The sequence below is a fragment of the Trichechus manatus genome, unplaced genomic scaffold (genome assembly GCF_000243295.1).
Source record: "Trichechus manatus latirostris isolate Lorelei unplaced genomic scaffold, TriManLat1.0 scaffold00066, whole genome shotgun sequence".
NCBI classification, from domain to species: domain Eukaryota; kingdom Metazoa; phylum Chordata; class Mammalia; order Sirenia; family Trichechidae; genus Trichechus; species Trichechus manatus.
This window is the reverse complement of record NW_004444002.1, coordinates 10,934,645-10,955,036: the sequence shown is the minus strand read 5'-3', so window position 1 is coordinate 10,955,036 and position 20,392 is coordinate 10,934,645. Positions and strand designations below refer to the sequence as shown.

The 20,392-nt window shown below is 42.8% G+C and overlaps 1 protein-coding gene across 1 annotated transcript; it reads left to right on the top strand.

Annotated features, from left to right (window-relative positions):
- Positions 1-18,039: 18,039 nt before the first annotated feature.
- Positions 18,040-18,456, top strand: LOC101342258 (speedy protein E4-like). The gene has a single exon (XM_012556470.2). It carries the CDS (start codon positions 18,040-18,042, stop codon positions 18,454-18,456), a length of 417 nt encoding a protein of 138 aa, XP_012411924.2.
- The last annotated feature ends 1,936 nt before the right edge of the window (positions 18,457-20,392 follow it).

Here is a 20,392-nt window from a genome sequence, read left to right as displayed (position 1 = left end):
GAAAGCATATCGGTCTGTGGGTGGGGTGTGTGAAGGGCAATGGCTTGGCTGACACTCCAGCTAGGGGCATACCAGAGGGAGAACAGCCAAATGAGGCCAGGCTCAAAGGGGAACAAAGAGCAGACTGGATGGTGGCAGGTCTCAAAAAAGTTCTAGGCAAGAATCCTCCCTCTCCAGCAATTCTTGCTGGCGCCAGACCTGACAATCCTTTGGGACAACGTGGAAAATGGCCACTTTGAGGCATGCTAATAGAGTCACCATTATTACGATATTGCTCATTTTCCAACACTAGAGAGTCAACATTCAGCAAATCCCTTCTCTTTACACACCGGTCATACATTAGAGGGTCTACAAAAAGGCACGACCTGGTAGGGAGAATTTGTGGTTCCTTGAGTGCTTTTCAGCAATGCCCCTGTCAGGAGATTTTTCCAATGACTCATCTTCTCCTGGAAAACCTCCTGGAGAAAAAGAAAAGACGAGACTTCAGAACTGACCCTACTTATCCTGAATGGTCTGTCATTGTCTGCCGTTAAATCTTTCCTCTTGCTCTGTTGTTGTTGTTGTTGGGTGCCGTCAAGTTGGTTCCTACTCATAGTGACCCTATGTACAGCAGAACAAAACACTGCCCAATCCTACGCCACCCTCACAGTCGTTGTTATGCTTAAGCCCATTGTTACAGCCACTGTGTCAGTCCATCTCATTGAGGGGCTTCCTCTCTTGCTCTAGTCCCTAAATAATGATGGGGCTAAGTTATACCTAACGCTCACCCTACAGAATATTTCCTCAATACCTTGCAGAAAACACACACACAGAAAACCCACCATTTTAAAAGAGGTGTTTTTTTTTTCTTTTAGAATATAAGCTCCTCAAGAGTAGGGACAATGCTTTCTGTATGTTCTATTGTGCCTAGTACACTGTAAATGTGCAATAAATATTGATGATGGGAAAAAATTAATAAAATTCATTTATTCATTCAAAAAAAAAAACTTCCTAATTGAACTTGTCCCTACCTTTCGCCCCCTTCAAAACTCATATACTTCTTCCAACATTTTCCTCAAATTTTCTCTCAACCTGGTAGTCTCAGAGAGAAAGAAAACTCCTTGCACCACATCTCAGTTCCAGATGCCACTCAGTGGTTCAAGGATCATCCTTCTGAAGGAGACAACTCCAGGATGAGAAGTTTGTTGACTCAATTCCCTGGGGATACTTCTTAGCCTGCCTACAGCTCACCATTCACCCTCTTTCTTCCATGGGCCCTCAGCATCTTCCCGTGCTCTCAGTTAGACAGCCCCCACTTGTCCTCCCAAGGCTAATGAAAAATGATACTTATTTGAGGGAGCATGGTACGCAAACAGTCGGTAGTATGATGTGGCGGCTAAGAATCTGGGAGTGAGGGGGCACCGGGTTTGAAACCCCACTTTGCCATTTACCAGCTGCATGGGCAAATCACTAAAACTCACTGAAGCTGAGTCTCTCCTTATGTAAGATGGAAGTGAATAATAATAGTACCCAATTCCAAGGCATATCATGAAGATTAGCTATGATGTATGTAAAGTGCCTGGCATGCAGTAGGTGATTAATAAATGGTGGCTTTAACTATTTTTTCTACAGACTTCTTACTGGAATTTTTAGAGAAAACAACTAGTGAGGTTTAAACTGTACTAATTGCAAACAGAAGGTGAAAGCTGCGAAGTCACAACAATTTAAAAGAAAACTACAAGAGGAAAATTATAAAAATCACAAACTGTGGTAATCACTGAAATATGAATAGAAATAACCTTGAGCTGTCTCTGCCCCAGACTTGCTCAACTTCAAGTTTTTTCTTTTAAATCTACAGTCTAGTGTAGAGATTAAATCCCCTGGTCCAGGAGTGAGACAAGCCTGGGATCATATCCCAGTACTGTCCTTTATCAACTCCATGATCTTAGAGAAGTCCTGTACTTTCTCCTGGCCTCAGTTTCCTCATCTGCAAGAGAAGAATATAAGAGTACTTAACTCATATCAGTGTGGTAAGGATGTAATGTGTTTAGCACAGTGTAAGAACCCAGCAAAAAGAAATTGTTCTCATTATCTTGTGTTCAACCCTTCTCAAGATTTCTGGACCTGGGGTTCATGGATTCCATACATATCTAAGGAGTCCTTTAGTCCTTTCACCTCTTTACTCCGAGTTTCTCTTTTCCTTTTTTTTTTTTTTTTTTTGAAAACTTGAGATGACTTATTTCCACCTACCAGTTGAACTTACTTGTTTCAATCACTCCACCAAGGAGGAAAGGACCAGAGGAAACAGATCCCAAACCTTTGGAGACCCTGAGAGTCTGGTGGTGGGGCGGGCAGCGAGGGAAGGTCAGGGTGGGTGGCAGATAGAGGGAATTCTTTTACTTCTGCCTTCTTGGCCCCTCCTCTTTTTCCTCCACCTGCTGAAAGCTAGCTGGGCAGCTCTTAAAGGGAGCACCAGGTGTGGTGCCTCAGATCTGCAGCTTCCTCCAGTGGTGGGGCCTGGAGAAGTCACGAGGTAGAGAGCATGAGGAGTCTAATCCTAGGAGAGTTCATGGGAAAGAGCAAATAATAACAACAATGACACTCATAATGATAAGGACAACAAGAACAATAATCTGTGGGGGCTCATAGGGAAGAAGGAATAATAATAACAACAACAATAATAGTAATATCTGGTGGACACATATGGAAGAGGGAGTAACTACAGCAACAACAATAGTCCTGGGAGAACTCATGGATAAGAAGGGAAAATGATAGTTATAATCATAATATGACAACAGTAATAGTAATCCTTAGTGGGCTCATGTGGAAGAGGGAATAATCATAAGAGCTAACACTTACTGAGTACTCTCTGCATGTTCATTGTGTTAAGTGCTTTATATGTATTATTTCACACAATCCTACAAGGAAGTTGTGACTCAGAGAGTTTAAGTAACATGTCCAAGGTCGCAGAGCTAGCAAGTGTCAAAGATGGTATGAAAACCCACGTCTGTCTGACTCCCAAACCTGTGCACTTGCCCCTGTACCATGTAGCTGCAATGGAGGGAAACCAGCTGACCTAGCTGGTTAGGACACCTGCTTGTCTTCTAGTCCTTCTCAGCGATAAATTCCACAGAGTTCTCGGCACAAATGACTGGTTACCATGGGAGCTACTCTTTCTTCCTAGACTCTTATCACCAGTCCTGAACAAGGGGGCTTCTAGAAAACAGAATCCTCTGGAAAATAGAAACCCACCTTCAGTAGGGTGGCAGATTCCCCACTGGGTAGAACAGTCTGGTACCCAGACAACCAGGTGTGTCATTTTCTCATAAATGTGTGAATTGAGAGACATGAGGGAGATTCCACCTCCCTAATTACTAATGCTTGAACTGGACCTTTGGAACATTCTATCCTGTATTAAGATGCAAATACCTGTTTTGATTCATTTACACCACAGTGTGAATCTTTTAGTTCATCATTTCCAAGAAAACTAGTCTCTGAGACTTGGGTCTAATGTAGTTAGCATGGCAAGCAAAGCCCTTCATAATCTCTAGTCTCTATCTCCCTCTCACTCCCATCTGACCACCCCTAACCATATACACTGCACTCCAGCCCAAACCAACTACTTCTGTATGTTATTGTTCCCTCTACCTGGAATAACCCCCACATCTTTCTTTTTCACCTAATTCTTACTCATCAATCAAAATTCAGTACAGATGCTACCTCCTTCCAGTAAACCTCCCCCCGCCCAACTCAGCTCTATAGTCTGGTTTAGAGGACTGCCCACAGTGCTACTAGAGCAGACTGTGTTTTTATCTATCTTTCTATCTATATTAAACATATATTATACATATGGTAAAAGAGCCCTGGTGGTACAAACGATTAAGCGCTCACTTGCTAACTGAAAGGCTGATGGTTTGAACCCACCCAGCGGGCTCTTTGAGAGAAAGACTTGGCAATCTGCTCCAAGATTACAGCCAAGTAAACCCTATGGGGCAGTTCTACTCTGTCGCATGGGGTCACTATGAGTTGAAAATGACTCAACGGCACCTAACAACAATAACAGTGACTTCGAGTATTTGCTGTTCACTGGAACCTAAAAAAGAAAGGAAAATAAGCTGAAGGGGGGTAACTGGGAGCCAGGAAAGGTTGATCCCTACAAACATAAACCCTCATCCCCCCACTATGGTCACAGTTTCCATGCTACAAATCAGTCCACAGCTCTATCACTGCTCTTACCATGTTATAATGCTATTGTCTTTGAAGTCTCTGAATCCTCCAGGAGACCACAAGCTACAGAAGAGCAGAAACTGTGGTTTCATCATCAAGAGATCCTCAGCTCTTTGCATAGTGTCTGGCATCTAAGCGGTACTCAATAAAGTTGAGCAAATAAATGAATGAGTGAATGAATGAATTGGTGAATTAATGAATTATGGAAACAAAGAACCCAAAATGGAGAGAAATTCTGGCTCAGGTCATCCTAACGACCAAGCTTGTGGTAGGAACAAGGTGTTTTCCAATGGGAGACTGAGATGTCATCACGCTGAGTGAAAATAGAAACTCCAAGGTTGCAAAGCCCCTGGGTTTGTAGCAGTCAAACAGAATTGAGTCTTTAAAGACCCCCTTCTACTCTCCAACAGCCTCTAGGAGCCCACAACAACATCAGCTCCCGGGAACATGTGGTCCTCAAGCTCCCACACTCTCCTAATTGAGTGGAGAAAGAACCAGATTTAAAGCCAGGAGACCTAGTTTTAAATCCTGATTCTGCCACTTATAAGCTCTAATCACTGGGACAAGTCACTTGAATATTATAAGCCTCAGTTTCATCATCTTCATAATGAGAATGATTAATTAACAAGTCTACTTCTGCTGGGCTATTTTGCAGATTCATTAAGACAGCATATGTGAAAGCACATAGTAGGGATTTAAAAAATGTTACACCTTGTCCCTATTTATCCCTGTCCTTCATTAGTATTGTTGGCCTAGATAAGGAATCTCTTAGGTCCTCTGAAATTCCAGGGGCAGACAGACGTTTCATCAAATCTGACATCTCAGATATCAGCAAAGGCCTTGGGAGTGTGGGTGGGGGAGGGGGATGGACTAGAGTGGGGGATGGAACCAAGGAGAAGTGAAAACAGCTAGGGAAAGAAAATAACTGAAGACCTTATAACACCTTATTTATGAGAAAAGGGAAGAAAAAGGGACAGAGTTTGGGCAGAGATTGTAGCTTAGCCTGGAAAAGTCCTCAGAGTAAGAGCAATGCCCCTTGACTTTGGTTTGAACCCCTATCGCCTAAGGGCTGTCATGATGTAGGACCTTACTTCTAATAAAAGGCAGTCAGCAGGAAGTTTTCAGCCACACCTCTTCACAAAAGGAGGTTTGATAGCCTACCACACCTCCCTCAGCACAAGCAGTGCCACCCCAAAGTTTCTCCAGATCCATCATGGGCTAGAATGGTTGGTTGTGAGTTCACTGGGAGAAGGCAGATCTGTGGGGAGAAAGAAACCGTTTGGCTATGAGGGACTTACCTGACACTTCCACATCCACCATGACCACAACCGCTCTCACAGTCATGTCATCTCATGTCCAGAGGCACCCTGCTTCTTTTCACAAGAGGATGGGATGAGAGGAGTAACCAAATGGAAGAGTAATCCCCCTAGCTTCAAGTGACTGGAACAATATCTAAGATCTTTCTCCAACACTCACAGAAAAACTCTAGACTTTGCCCCCACATCACCTTAATTCCCTAAGCAACCCAGTGTGTCCCTAAAAGACAAAGGTCTAATATTTCTTGCCTTTGAAAACCCATATTTCTTCTCAAAGCTTCCCCTTCAGAGGCCTCCTTCAGGTCTGAGATAGCCAAATGGTTGCCATGGGAACCTGCCCCTCATTTGCCTCTAATCACCTGTTGTAGAAGGATAAAGCTTCAACTCCCATTTCTATTAGATGAGATCGCATCAATCAGTTATACTCATTTCCTATAGTGTTTCTGAGAATTTCAGCTGGAAATAGCTTTTATGTTTTCTTAAAAGAAGCTGGTTGTTGATCCATGTATTGCATACCCCTACCATCCCTGCCTGCCCCTGTGAAAACCTATGTTTTTAATACACTTGAGTCCAGTCAGATAGCGAGGATAAAATTTCAGCACTCTAATGTGGGTTTATGGAGCCCTAGTGGCACAGTGTTTAAAACGATCTACTGCTAACCGAAAGGTCGGCCGTTTGAAACCACCAGTGGCTCCACGGGAGAAAGATGTGGCAGTCTGCTTCCATAGAGATTTACAGCCTTGGAAACCCTATGGGGCAGTTGTACTGTGTCCTATAGGGTTGCTCAGAGTTGGAATTGACTTGATGGCAATGGGTTTAATGTGAGTTTAATCCAACAGATGTCAAAGTTCAAACTTTTATATTGTCAAACTTCCTGTCACTTTTTAAAATAGTAGCTAGAAAAACAAACATCTTAAATGAATACCAGTATTACAGGTGAACTATTAGCACACAAAGTTGTCAGAGAGTCCTGCCTATGTGAAATTGGCCTTAGGACACTGTGTGTAACTTAATCACACAGCACTGGATCTGAGGAAAAGTAAGTTTTCCTGATGTCTTGGATTTGGTCTGGAAGGGAGATGGGAGATGGGAAACCCACAGCCTTTTCCCCACTCCACAACCTTATCTTTCATTACTAGGAGCTGAAGTCCTTATAGCAGTGGAATTGTGAATAGGATTTTGCGCCTAGAGATTTGGGGTAAGATGGAAATTACAGCTTCCTCTCCCTGAGATGGCTCTCAATTCACCCTGGCTCCATGAAGGAGTTCACAGTGCTTCTCCCTGCTTCTCTCCCCATTCACGCTGGCTGCTCTCCTCACCCCAATCACAGGCCTGAATAGTGCAAAGCACTCCAGCTGCTGACCTGAGGCAGTTCAGAGGCCATTCTGCTCCCCTACCCCCACCTTCCTGTACTTCCCCATACAGAGCACTGTGCCTAGCACAAAGCCTCTTGTAGAAGCTTAATACATACACAGACAACAAAGCAGGCACATTTGCATTTTCAATTCGGGGAGAAATTGGGTTAAGGGGAACTTCAATGCCTGAATCCTAGATAGGGAGTAGGAATTGAGTGAGGGACAGGGTCTTCAGGAAGATGCCAGTATCGGTGGCTCAGGGAGGCTGGACTCTGGAGACAGGGAGAGGCAAACATGGGAGCCAGGGCCAGGAGAGGGGACTCTAAGAGGGGGTGGAGTTTGCATTAAGCTGGCTCTTATTCATGACTTATTTTTGATTCAGACAGAGTTCAATTCCCTAGCACTAAAAGAGCTATGCCCCCTCCCCGTCTTAGAAAGGACATAAGAAAGATGAAGGAGGGAAGCTGACCTGTGAGAGCTCTGGAGCACTTTGTAGGAAAGAAACTTAGAGCTGCCTGCAGTGCAGTGAACTTTACTAGTGAGCATTATCTCTCTTGTTTTCAGAAAATAACAAATGGCCTTAATAGCTTAAGGCATTGTTACCAACGAAATATATACTGAGATTTCCTTATAACATTTTTCACTATAGAACAAAACAAGGCAGGTCCATCATGGACCCCATTAAAGGAGCTTTAGTTACTGAAGTATCAAAAGCATCTTGCCATTAGGTGTTCCCAAGGCAAGGAACCTGAGGAAAGTGTTATTGCAATACCATGGGTAATAAAAGCATCTAACAAAATGAGGTACTTTCTTTCCTTTGTGACAATGACTCCACAGACTGCTAGCAGGACATACACTGGCCCAGGCCCCCTCATGGTCAATAGTAACAGATTTGCAGAACAAAAATGAGCATAGCTTGAGTCAACGTCAATAGCCTTACCACATTAAACCCAAGAAAGGGCATATGAAGAATTTGACAAGCCTACAAAGAAAGTATCACGTATCTATATGCTTATTTATTTCCTGCCTATCTTCAAAAAGGCTTTGAGGAAACTTATAGTTGCTAAATTCTCGATACAATTAGAGCAAAATCGGTTACCAAAGTATAAAAGTAGCGCAAAGGGAAGAAGGAGAAAAACAAAATATACTGAACTCCCCCTTGATGCTTCTAGAATGCTAAAACAATTGGGCATACAATTTAGAACTGAGTTTCCTGGAAGCCAAGGTGAAATTCAAAACATGACATTAACCCTTACCTTCTAATAGTACCATTCATGCTCATCTACACACGGATTTTTGTAAAACGTGACATATTTGTCTAACGGTCAATTAAAAAGAGTAGCAGGAAAGTATAATTCAGACTGATCTAGGGAATTAGTAGGATTTAGAAAGTCAAGTCTTTCCTGGACCCAATCACAGAGGGTTCAGTTCACTTCTGTGGTGCTATCAGATCAGCATATCTTCCTGGATATCCCATGGACAACTAGGCCTTTTCTCTGCCTGAGTACTATCAGTTCCAAGATCTTCTTGGTCTTCCAGACCAGTGATACCCAGGGCAAGATCTATATGAGATCTGCTTCCTACACATTCCTGCTGTCTCTAACCACGGGAGCCAGGTCCAGCTCCTACTTTTCTGCTAGAGAATTCCCTAGCATGGTTCAGCTTGGAAGTTGATGTGCCATTACTGCTGCTCATGCCTGCCTAGGAATTCTCTGGAATCCCTGTTTGGTCTCGGTATACAGCCTATCCCTTCAGGAACTGTGACTTGCTAGACCTCTAATTTTGAGTGAGTTCTATGAGCTTCCCTTGGCTTCCTCCTCACCTCTGCCACTTCTTCTCAGCAGGCTCAAAACTCATAGAGCTGGACAGATTATGTCAACCCCTTGACTGGGATGTGGAGGAGGAGTGGTGCCACTGTATGGCCAGTTTCATTGTCTGGCAGAAAGAAACAGACATGTTCACCAGGAGAAACAAACTCTTTCCTGGCCCTGATCTTGGAGAAGAATTTGTCATGAGTCTTTATATAAGGAGGAACATTGAACAATATAATAGATGATATCTTGGAACAGGAACAAAATATGGGGAGTCAGCTGCTAACTTTACAAAACATCAGTTCACAACTCTGCATCTGCTGCTCATAAATCAAAACCTTGCTGAGCTTCTGATGCTGTGGCCGACACTTCAAGACCATGAAAATTTAGCCCGGCGTCAGGCACGCCCCCACACTCCCACCCCAACAAGTCTTTTCCATGTTTCTCAGAATCTGAACTTCCAAAATACCCATTCCCCACCCTCTTTACCAGGCTTTATTTCAGGTTTGCCAGGTGTAATTAAAATTGTTCCTCAAGGTAATCATCAGATAGAACCTTGTAGAAAGGAGTTTTTTAGAGTCCACACATTCTAGATAGCAAAAATATAGTCAATATTCTGTGGCAAGGAAGAGAAGTGAATGTTTACCTAGGAATGGCCCTATAACTCTTGGTCACTCAGCTTGGCAGCCATCCCAAATGCCCCACATCTTGAGAATGACTGATGGAGAAGGCTTTCTCTGGTTTGAGGTGGACGGACATGGGGACTTCTCTAACTGTAGCTTCATTTCCCAAAAACGTGAGGTGCCTGACAGGTAACCAAGCAGGGGAAGAGGAGATTGAATACGGAGGTGGAAAGAGAGAGTAGAGGTCAGCTAGGGAGAGGATCTAGCCTCCTTCTCTTGTTTTAGGAGCCAGACTCTCACCCTTTACTGAACTTTCCTATGCCAGAGAAATCACCCAGACAAGAGAGAAGAATAGTAAGACAACCATTTTGAAAATAGGAGGGGAAGAAGCCTTCACCTCTAAGTCCTACCTTCTTTTCTATGCAGGGGCAGTGTGCAGGTTAACGGACCTCTCACCAGAGAGAAGGAATCATCTGCTGCATGCTCAGCCTCATTTCAGCAAAATTCAAGTTTATATTATTCTCCCATGCTTATGCCAACTATTCTGTCTTTGACTCCTGTGGTCCTGGATCATCTACTCTAGAAATGGAGGACAACTAGTTCCCTCTGTTGTTGTTGCTGTGGGCCATCGAGTGAATCCCAACTCATAGAAACCCTATATGACAGAGTAAAACTGCCCCATAAGGTTTCCTAGGCTGTAATCTTTAAAGGAGAAGATTGCCAGGTCTTTTTGCCATGGAGCCACCAGGTGAGTTCGAACCACTGACCTTTTGGTTAGCAGCCGAGCACTTAACCATTGTGCCACCAGGCCTACTTAGTTCCCTCTAGCAGGGTACAACTGTATCTTGGGTGCTGTGATAGGCTGAATAATGGCCCCTAGGGATATCTAGGTCCTAATTCCTGGAACTTGTGACTATTATTTTATATGGCAAAAGAGACTTTTAAGAATCTTGAGACTGGGAGATTATCCTGGATTATGCAAGTGGGCCATAAATGTAATCACAAGAGTCCTTGAAAGAAGGAGGAAGAGAGATACTTGACCAAAGAAGAGAAAGTGATACGATGAAACGAGAGAGATTTGAAGATACTATGGTGCTGGCTTTGAATATGGAGGAAGGGGTCATGAGCCAAGGGATGCAAGGAATGCAGCTCTAGAAGCCGGAAAGGCAAAGGAACAGGTTCTTCACTAGAGCCTCTAGGGGGAGCATGGCCCTGCCAACACCTTGACTTTAACCCAGTAAAACTGCTTTCGGACTTCTGTAAAAGAATAATTTTGAGTCGTTTTAAGTCACTGATTTTGTGATAATTTGTTATAGCAAGCATAGGAAACTAATACAGGTGCCCTCTGTTCTGCCTGTGTGGGGAAACTGAGCCCATCCCATTCTTCTTCCCATACCACAAAAAATGTCCCATAGATTCAATCAGAAAAAGACAAATATTGTACGAGACCACTACTAGAAAAACACATGAAACGTTTTACACATGAAAAGAAACAATCTTTGATGGTTACGAGGGAGGGGAGGGGTAGGGATGGAAAATCACTAAATAGACAATAGGTAAGTGGTAACTTTGGTGAAGGCTAAGACACAGTACTGGGGAAGCCAGCACAACTTGTTCAGGTAAGGTCATGGAAGCTCCGTAGACACATCCAAACTCCCTGAGGGACTGAACTGCTGGGCTGAGGGCTGTGGGGACCATGGTCTGGGGGAACATCTAGCTCAATTGGCATAACATAGTTTATAAAGAAAATGTTCTACATTCTACCTTGGTGAGTAGCGTCTGGCATCTTAAAAACCTGTGAGCGGCCATCTAAGATACCCCACTGGTCTCATCCCTTCGGGAGCAAGGGAGAATGAAGGGAACAGGATACAAGCAAAAGATTAGTCCAAAGGACTAATAGACCACAACTACCATGGCCTCCTCCAGACTGAGGCCACTACAACTAGATGGTGCCCGGCTATCACTACTGACTGCTCTGACAGGGATCACAATAGAGGGTCCCGGACAGAGCTGGAGAAGAATGTAGAACAATAATCTAACTCACAGAAAAAAAAAAAAAAAAAGACCAGACTTACTGGCCTGACAGAAACTGGAGAAACCCTGAGCGTATAGCCCCTGGACATCCTTTTAGCTCAGTAATGAAGTCACTCCTGAGGTTTACCCTTCAGCTGAAGATTAGACAGGCGCATAAAACAAAACAAGACTAAAGGGGCACACCAGCCCAGGGGCAAGGACAAGAAGGCAGGAGGGGACAGGAAAGCTGGTAATGGGGAACCTAAGGTCGAGAAGGGAAGAGTGTTGACATGTCATGGGGTTGTTAACCAGTGTCATAAAACAATATGTGTGCTGTTTAATGAGAAGCTAGTTTGTTCTGTAAACCTTCATCTAAAGTACAATTAAAAAAAAGAAAAAGAAACTAAGAAAAAAAATGCCCCATAGGAAAGAAGAAGTTAGGGCTCTATCTGAAAATGTGGGAAATGTGAGGATTTGGCCAAGGGGAAATTGTAGGGAACCTCTGCAGGCTAGAAAGAGGCTACCGAAGAGAAAGGGAAGAGTCTATGAAGAAGGTGGTGTCTGAACAGGGGCCATGTTTGAAGAGAGGAAGGAGGCTATTCCTGGAGAAAGGCTTTGAGGGATTCACAGGCACATGGACTGAGGAAAGATTGCTCTGAAGTTCTTACATGTCTTCCAAAAAAAGGAAGAACCATAAATTGGTGCAATGCAAAGAGATTGGGTTTTGAAAACTAAGAAAACGACTGAGCTGAAATCACAGCTGTGCCATGTCAGGCAAATCACTTTGTCTCTCTGAGCTTCCATTTCCCTCATCTGTATAGTGCAAATAATGTTTTATATGGTGGTTTAAGAGAATTAAATGAAATAAGGGATGTGGCATCAGTGCGACTGGTCCTTAATTAACTTTAATTAGTGGCCCTGACCTCCTTGTCCCAAGAAGTCCTTTGAAACACTCTTCTTTCCTGATATTCCATTATCTCCTTTCTGGTTTCTTTTGCCTTGGATGCGGGTGAGGGCCTCTGTGTCACCTACTCACAAATACTCTGCAACTTGGCATATAGCCCTCAGCTTAGGTTTGGGAACATTAGAAGAGGTGAACCCAGAACAGATGTCCGGGGCCTAGAACTGGCTGAAAGAAGAGGCTATCAGGCACAGTTACAGGTTACCATGGCAACTAATTCTCTTCCTCTCAGCCTGAGACACCTGACTCTTGGGCAGGGAGGGTGAGGGGAGGAACAGAGGGAGCAACAGGGCTTGTACTGCAGGGTTCTGGTTTGGGAGTAAAGGAAGACCTGGCAAAGGTCGGAGCCTCTGCACCCAACTGGTGTCCTCAGAACTTGTCTTGCCCTGTTGGGATTAGTCTACCTTGGTTAGGCTCTCTCCTCTCATAATTGTTTTTATTAGAAACTAATGATTAGAACCCTTTTTGCGCAGTAGTTAAGAGCTACTGCTGCTAAACAAAGAGTCGGCAGTTTGAATCCACCAGGCACTCCTTGGAAACCCTATGGGGCAGTTCTATAGGGTCTATAGGGTCCTATAGGGTCGCTAGGGTGCTCTGGCACTCTAGGCATGAGGAAGAACTAGAGTCTGAAATAAAAACAAAACAAAAAATAACCAAATCAGTAGCTGTTGAGTCTGTTTCGACTCATGGCAAGCCCATGTGTCCCTGGATGGTGCGCGCAGTTAATGTGCTTGGCTGCTAACCGAAAGGTTGGAAGTTTGAGTTCACCCAGAGGTGCCTCAGAAGAATGACCTGGCAGTCTCCTTCCTAATATTAGCCATTGAAAACCCTATGGAGCACAGTTCTACTCTGACACATACGGGATCACCATGACAGTTTGAGATACTTGCCAGAAATCTCTGAACATCTCCTATGATAAGGGAGCTGGAGCTGGAACTCAGGTGAGTGGAGATAGTTCTTAATCTGTATCCCTGTACTGGATGGCAAAAGCCACTGAGTCACCTCAGCACAAGCACTTCTTTGTGTATGTAACAAGTCCTCGGCAATGAGGAGGTAGATTGTTAAGGAAATAGTTTTAGAGGGGTGTGTGTGTGTGTGTGTGAGAGAGAGAGAGAGAGAGAAATATATTGTGAGAGAGTTACCTACACTAGGTAAGAGGGTTGAAAAAGATGAGTGGTTAGTGCTTAAACAATAGTTTTCTATTTCACCTATATGCCTAGAGCCTTGGCTCCCAGGGTCTTATAATAAAGTGAACGCATTCAATGGGTCACAGATGGGAAGAAAGGGGTGGACATTACTTTGCTATGGCTTTGGTCTTTGTCTTTTAGGCAATGAAGACCAGGCTACCAGCACTCTTTCACTGAACCTTACCTGCCCATTGCACATCCTTCTTAAAGCTTGTCAAAGCTTGAGAACACCCTCCATTCCATGATGAAAGAGAAAAAGTATGAATTTTGGAGTCAGTAAAACCTGAGTTCACATTTAAGCTTTGGGAAAAATATATCCACCATTTGCTAGCTGTGTGACTTTGGAAAAGCACCTTAACTCTCTGGTCCTTAGTTTACTAACCTGTAAAATGAGAGCAACAATACCTGTATTGCAAGGATTAGCAACAGTATATGTAAATTGCTGGACATATAATAAATGGAAGCCAAGGTGATTTAGAGGCAAATACATAGGTGTTGTAGTGAGAAAGCCTTGATTTTAAATCCTACTTACGACTTTGGGCAGGCAATTTAACCTCTATGAGTGAATTAGTTTCTATTACTGTGTAAAAAACTACCACAAACAACACTCATTTATTATTTCTTCTCTAGGTCAGAAGTCTGGGTGGGCTTGGCTGGATTTTCCGTTCAGTGTCTCACAAGTCCGAAATTAAGGTGCTAACAGGGATGTGCTCTTATCTGAGGCTCTGGGGAAGAAGCCACTTCCAAGATCCTTCAGGAAAAATCCAGTTCCTTGTGCATATAGGAACAAAGTCCACATTTTATTGTTGACTGTCATCCAGAATCTGCTCTCAGCTCCTAAACATCACCCACATTCCTTCTCACATGGCCCCCTCCATCTTTAATGCAACAATGGCACATCAAATCCTTCTCAGATTTCCCATTTCTTTGACTTTGTCTTATGCCACCAGCCAGAGAAAGCTCTCTCCTTTTAAAGGCTCACGTGATTAGATCAGGCCTACCTGAATAGTCTCCCTATCCAATTGAGATGTTTCAAGAAACAGATGCAGCACTGGAAATGCTCACTCGTCTATGCCAAGCAATTTGGAAGACAGCTAGCTACCTGGTCAATCGACTGGAAGACATCCATATTTGTGCTCATTCCAAAGAAAGGTGATCCAAAAGAATGTGGAAGTTATCAAACAATATCATTAATATCACACACAAGTAAAATTTTGCTGAAGATCATTCAAAAGTGGCTGCAGCAGTACATCAACAGGGAGTTGCCAGAAGTTCAAGCAGAATTCAGAAGAGGACATGGAATGAGGGATATCATTGCTGGTGTCAGATGGATCTTGGCTGAAAGCAGAGAATACCAGAAAGATGCGTTACCTGTGTTTTATCAATTATGCAAAGGCATTCAACTGTGTGGATCATAACAAATTATGGATTACATTGTGAAGAATGGGAATTCCAGAAGACTTAATTGTGCTCATGAGGAACCTGTACATAGATCAAGAGGCAGTCGTTTGAACAGAACAAGGGGATACTGCATGGTTTAAAGTTAGGAAAGGTGTATGTCAGGGTTGTATCTTTTCACCATATTTAATCAGCCTGTATACTGAGCAAAGATCCGAGAAGCTGGACTATGTGAAGAAGAACCCAGCATCAGGATTGGGGGAAGACTCATTAAGAACCTGTGTTATGCAGATGACACAACCTTGCTTGATGAAGTGAAGAGGCCTTGAAGCAGTTACTGAGGAAGATCAAAGACCACAGTCTTCAATATAGACTACACTTCGACATAAAGAAAACAAAAATCCTTATGATGGGACCAATAATCAACATCATGATAAACGGACAAAAGATTGAAGTTGTCAAGGATTTCATTTTACTTGGATCCACAATCAACACCCATGGAAGCAGCAGTCAAGAAATCAAAAGACACATTGTATTGGGCCAATCTGCTACAAAAGACCTCCTTCAAGTGTTGAAAGCAAAGATGTCACACTGAGGACTAAAGTACACCTGACCCAAGCTATGATATTTTCAATCGCCTCATATGCACGCGAAAGCTGGACAATGAATAAGGAAGATCAAAGAAGAATTGACGTCTTTGAATTGAGGTGTTGGTAAAGAATATTGAATAACCATAGACTGCCAGAAGAGCAAACAAATCTTTCTTGGAAGAAGTACAATCAGAATGCTCCTTAGAAGCATGGATGGCAAAACTTCGTCTCACATACTTTGGACATGTTATCAGGAGGGACCAGTCCCTGGAGAAGGACATCATACGTGGTAAAGTAGAGGGTCAGAGTCATGTTTCATTCTGTTGTACATAGGGTCACTATGAGTCGGATCTGGCTTGACGGCACCTAGCAACAACAACAACATGCTTAAACTTCTTCACCTAGAGAATGGGAATAGAACCTAACTCATAAGGTTGTTGTGAGGTGGGAGCAAATTAATTCTGTAAAGTATTTAGGAAAATGTCTGACGTGTAGCCAGAGCTATATAAAGTGTAGCTGTTACTATTACCTCCATTTTAAAGACAAAGGGATAGATTTATAGAGTTTAACAAGTTATCCAAATCTCACAGGTAGTAAGTAGCCAAGCCCAATCTAAATATGGCTACATTATTCCCAGCACACCACACTAGATCCATGTGCCATTGTGCTCTCCAACCTGAACAGGGCTCCATCAAATGTTCTGCATTTTTAAAAAAAGTATTGAAGTATAACACTATATACAGAAAAATTTGCAATTTAATTTTCACAAACTGACTAGACACTTGTAACCAGTACCTAGGTGAAGAAACCAGATATTACCAGCATCCCAGGAATACTTTTCATGCTCCCTGCCAGTCATTAACCCCCAAGGCCAACCACTATCCTGACCTCTAACAGCATAGATTAGGTTTACCTGTTTTTGCAACTTATATAGAAGGAATCATACAGGATGTGCTCTTTTGTGTCTGGCTTCTTTCACTTAGCATTTTGTTTTTGAGCTCCATCCATATTATTGCACACGGTTGTAGTTCATTCATTCCGATTGCTGTAGAGTAGTTCGTTATCTAAATATGACAATATTGAATAGACCAAAATGGATGTCAGAAGAGACTCTGAAACTTGCTCTTGAACATAGAGTAGCTAAAGTGAAAGGAAGAAATGATGAAGTAATAAGAGCTGAACAAAAGATTCCAAAGGAGGGTTAGAGAAGGCAAAGTAAAGTATAATGACATACGCAAAGACCTGGAGATAGAAAACCAACGGGGAAGAACACACTTGGTATTTCTCAAGCTGAAAGAACTGAAGAAAAAATTCAAGCCTCAAGTTGTAATACTGAAGAATTCTGCAGGGAAAATATTAAATGACTCAGGAAGCATCAAAAGAAGATGAAAGGAATACAGTGTCACTGTACCAAAAAGAATTGGTCAATGTTCAATCAATTCAGGAGGTAGCATACGATCAAGAACCAATGGTACTGAAAGAAGAAGTCCAAGCTGCACTAAAGACATTGGCAAAAAACAAGCCTCCAGGAATTGATGGAATACCAACTGAGATGTTTCAAGAAACTGATGCAGCGCTGGAAGTGCTCACTTGTCTATGTTGAGAAATTTGGAAGAGAGCTACCTGGCCAACCGACTGGAAGAGATCCATATTTATGCCTATTCCCAAGAAAGGTGATCCACCATGAGGTTTTCAACAGGCTACTTAGTAGGAAGCAGCCCCAAATAGCATCCTCCAATCCTATTCTTTTTTTAAGAAGGGGCCTTCCAATAACTAAACTTATCCAATAGAAAAGAATTACCTGTTATTTGGGTGACCTTTCCATCCCTGGAGGCAGCAAGCCAATTTTCTATTGACCACTCATAAGGGACATCTAGAAAACTGTGGAAGGTTAGGCTACACCTGAGAATCCCACGTGTTTCAAGTGTAGAATGCAGAGAACATGGCGTCTGCTGGGAGTAGGGTATACAATGACTCTGAGACATTGAGGGTAGCTTGGGGGGATGGTTGGAGGTTGGAGCAGTGGCATGAGATACCGTTGACCCCAGATCTCCAGGAGAAGAACACGCATTACTCTGACAGTTACATGTGTTTTCCTTCAAACTGGTTGCCAGTTTGGTTTGACTGATGACGTCAGAGGCTTCTAACCTTCCTGACTGGAGGCACCAAACTCCGTGGATGCTTGGCAGTGAATGTGAGCAACAGCATCTTCTCAGAGCTCTTTCCACCACTAACTTCTCCCTAGTCTGGAGAAGAGATAACAGGCTTGAGTTAGCCAGAATACTGAATAGTGGTTTGGACCTATTAGGGCTTCAGTTCTGTAGAAGGGAAGAAGTAGTTTGAGAGAAATCATGGCCAGTTGTCAACCAAGTTCCCAGTCTGAGGACCTGAGTCCCCAGCCAAGCTCCTCAGGGTTGATCGTAGATGAAGAAACCCCAGGACCATCAGCCCCCTGGGTAGAGCCTAACCCCCTGCCTCAGTCTCCTGGCTGGAAGAGGGATTTGTCAACAGCATTCAAGGAGGAAATAACCCCAGCGGCTGAGGACATCAGGGTCGTGGAGTCACTGTGCAGGCTCAAGATGAAGCTGAAGAGACAGCGGGTGTCATCTGTGCTGCCTGAGCATCATGAGGTCTTCAACAGGCTGCCTGAGGATCCTGTCATTAAAAACTTCCTGGCCTGGGACAAAAACCTGAGGGTCTCTGACAAGTATCTCCTGAGCATGGTCATTGCTTACTCTAGCCGGGCTGGCCTCTTCTCCCTGCAGTACCAGCGGATCCATTTCTTCCTAGCTCTCTACCTGGCCAACAACATGGAAAAGGACAACCAGCCCCCCAAACAAGCCATCTTTTCATTCCTCTATGGGAAGAACCCCTCCCAGCACCCATTGTTCCACAAGCTAAGATTTCGATTCATCAGATCCATGGGCTGGAAGACAAGGGTTTCCCAGGAAGAGTGTGAAGAGATCCAGGCTTATGACCTGGAGCACTGGGTGTGAGGGCGAGACCGCACCCTCATTCCCTAGAGCTCCCAAAGACCACAGAGGCTTGGGGACATCGGCCTGAGGAGAAATCGCTCGGCTCAGGGGAGATGAGCCTTCAGCAGAAAGTCAACTCTGCTGAATGACAGATATGAGGAAGGAAGAGAGGAGCCTCATACAAATATAAGAACCCAAGCTCTTCTCCAAGGACTGGAAAGAGTTATCATTTCCCTACTCCTAGAAGCTGGCAGGTCCTTCTAGTAGTCTTTAGGGGGATAATGAGAAACCAGGGTTTTTTCAGTTCTGTTCCTTCCTACAGCACCACCTAAATTTTTCAATTGCTCTGTTCAAATCTCCCCTGAGGTGGAAGCTGGAGGTCCCATTTTATAAATACATTTAGTTACCATTTGAAGGTGGAGTGCAGGGGCTTAGGTTGGAAGGGGATAACTTTAAAAATGTAAAATTAAAGCCATAGGATTGTGACAGATAGCTTAATATATGCCATAAATTGGGTTGGTTTATTTTTAAAATGTTGGCCATAGAATGGTTATTATCTCTATTATAATATATTACCTATATATTTCAAACCATTCTTATACTTCTGAAAACATGTTCTTTCTATAAAGTTTTATGATAGATATATATATACGTAAATATATACGTATATATATGTAAATATAATTTTGTTTATATTTTCAAGAGCTGTTTTTGTCCTCTTATCTATTAAAAGTTACATAGCTAGGTGGTAATCTCCCAAGTCCTTGTAAACATGAATGTTTTATTTAATGCTTAGTCTTCATTATTGAATTTTGAGGATTCAGTTTCAATTTTTTAACTTGCCTTGAATGTATTAGGATGTTATTTTAAAGAGGACAATGCAATACTCCTGTTGGGGAAATATATTAAAGATGAAAAGTCTTTCATCTTCTGATCCTGCAAAACAGATCTTCTCATTGGTTCGGGTAGATTTTCAACTTTCTCCCAGCATCCTCAGTGAGCTCCACTAACTGGGAATTCCCACTGGGCTGTGTGGTAATCCATGAGGTTACCTGGTGTCCCGGAGGCTGTAATTTGTTCTGCAGATAAGCCTTAAAAACAGACAACTCACCATGGGCTGCTCTTATCAGGGACGTTCTGCCCAGAAAACTGCTATAGGCCACTGGATGCAGCAAATATCTGCTGTAACAGAAAGAATTTTGGGGAGGAGATGCTCAAGAATTTATGTGTGGCATATGTACATACAAAGTTCTTTGCACAATTCAGGACTATTTCCTTGTATTAACATGAACATGGGGTGCTGATGGTATTTATGTTGAATTTTAGGTTTTCATTGTGGGTGAATTCTGTCTCTTGTGGTTTATCTATGGCTACTATTAACTGATGATGTGATAATATGTTTAAAATTTTATGCCAGAAAGTGCAGACTGGTAATAAAGATATATATATATGTGTAAAATATATATATATATTTAACTTATCTTACTCCATGATATCTTTTTCTCAGTTACGTGGAGAATGACTCTAATTTCTATTACAAATGGCATCATTGAAAAATACAGTGTTTTGTACTAGCAATATTTGTATTCTGCGCAGCCTCTGAAAATCATTTTATATAGATCATTGGCAATCTGCCACTGTTTCCAACAGACAAAATGTTTCCACCACCAGATAAGAGAACAAATGACAATAAGTATTAGGTTCCCTTTTCCTAAGTAAAATACTTTAAAGACTCTAAAAGGAAAAAAGAAAAGTAATCCAACCAAATGTAGAAATTATCGAACAATATCATTATCACAAGCGAGTAAAATTTTGCTGAAGAGCATTCAAAAGCAACTGCAGCAGTACATCGACAGGGAAGTGCCAAGAATTCAAGCCAGATTCAGAAGAGGACCTGGAACAAGGGATATCATTGCCAATGTCAGATGAATCTTGACTGAAGGCAGAGAATACCAGA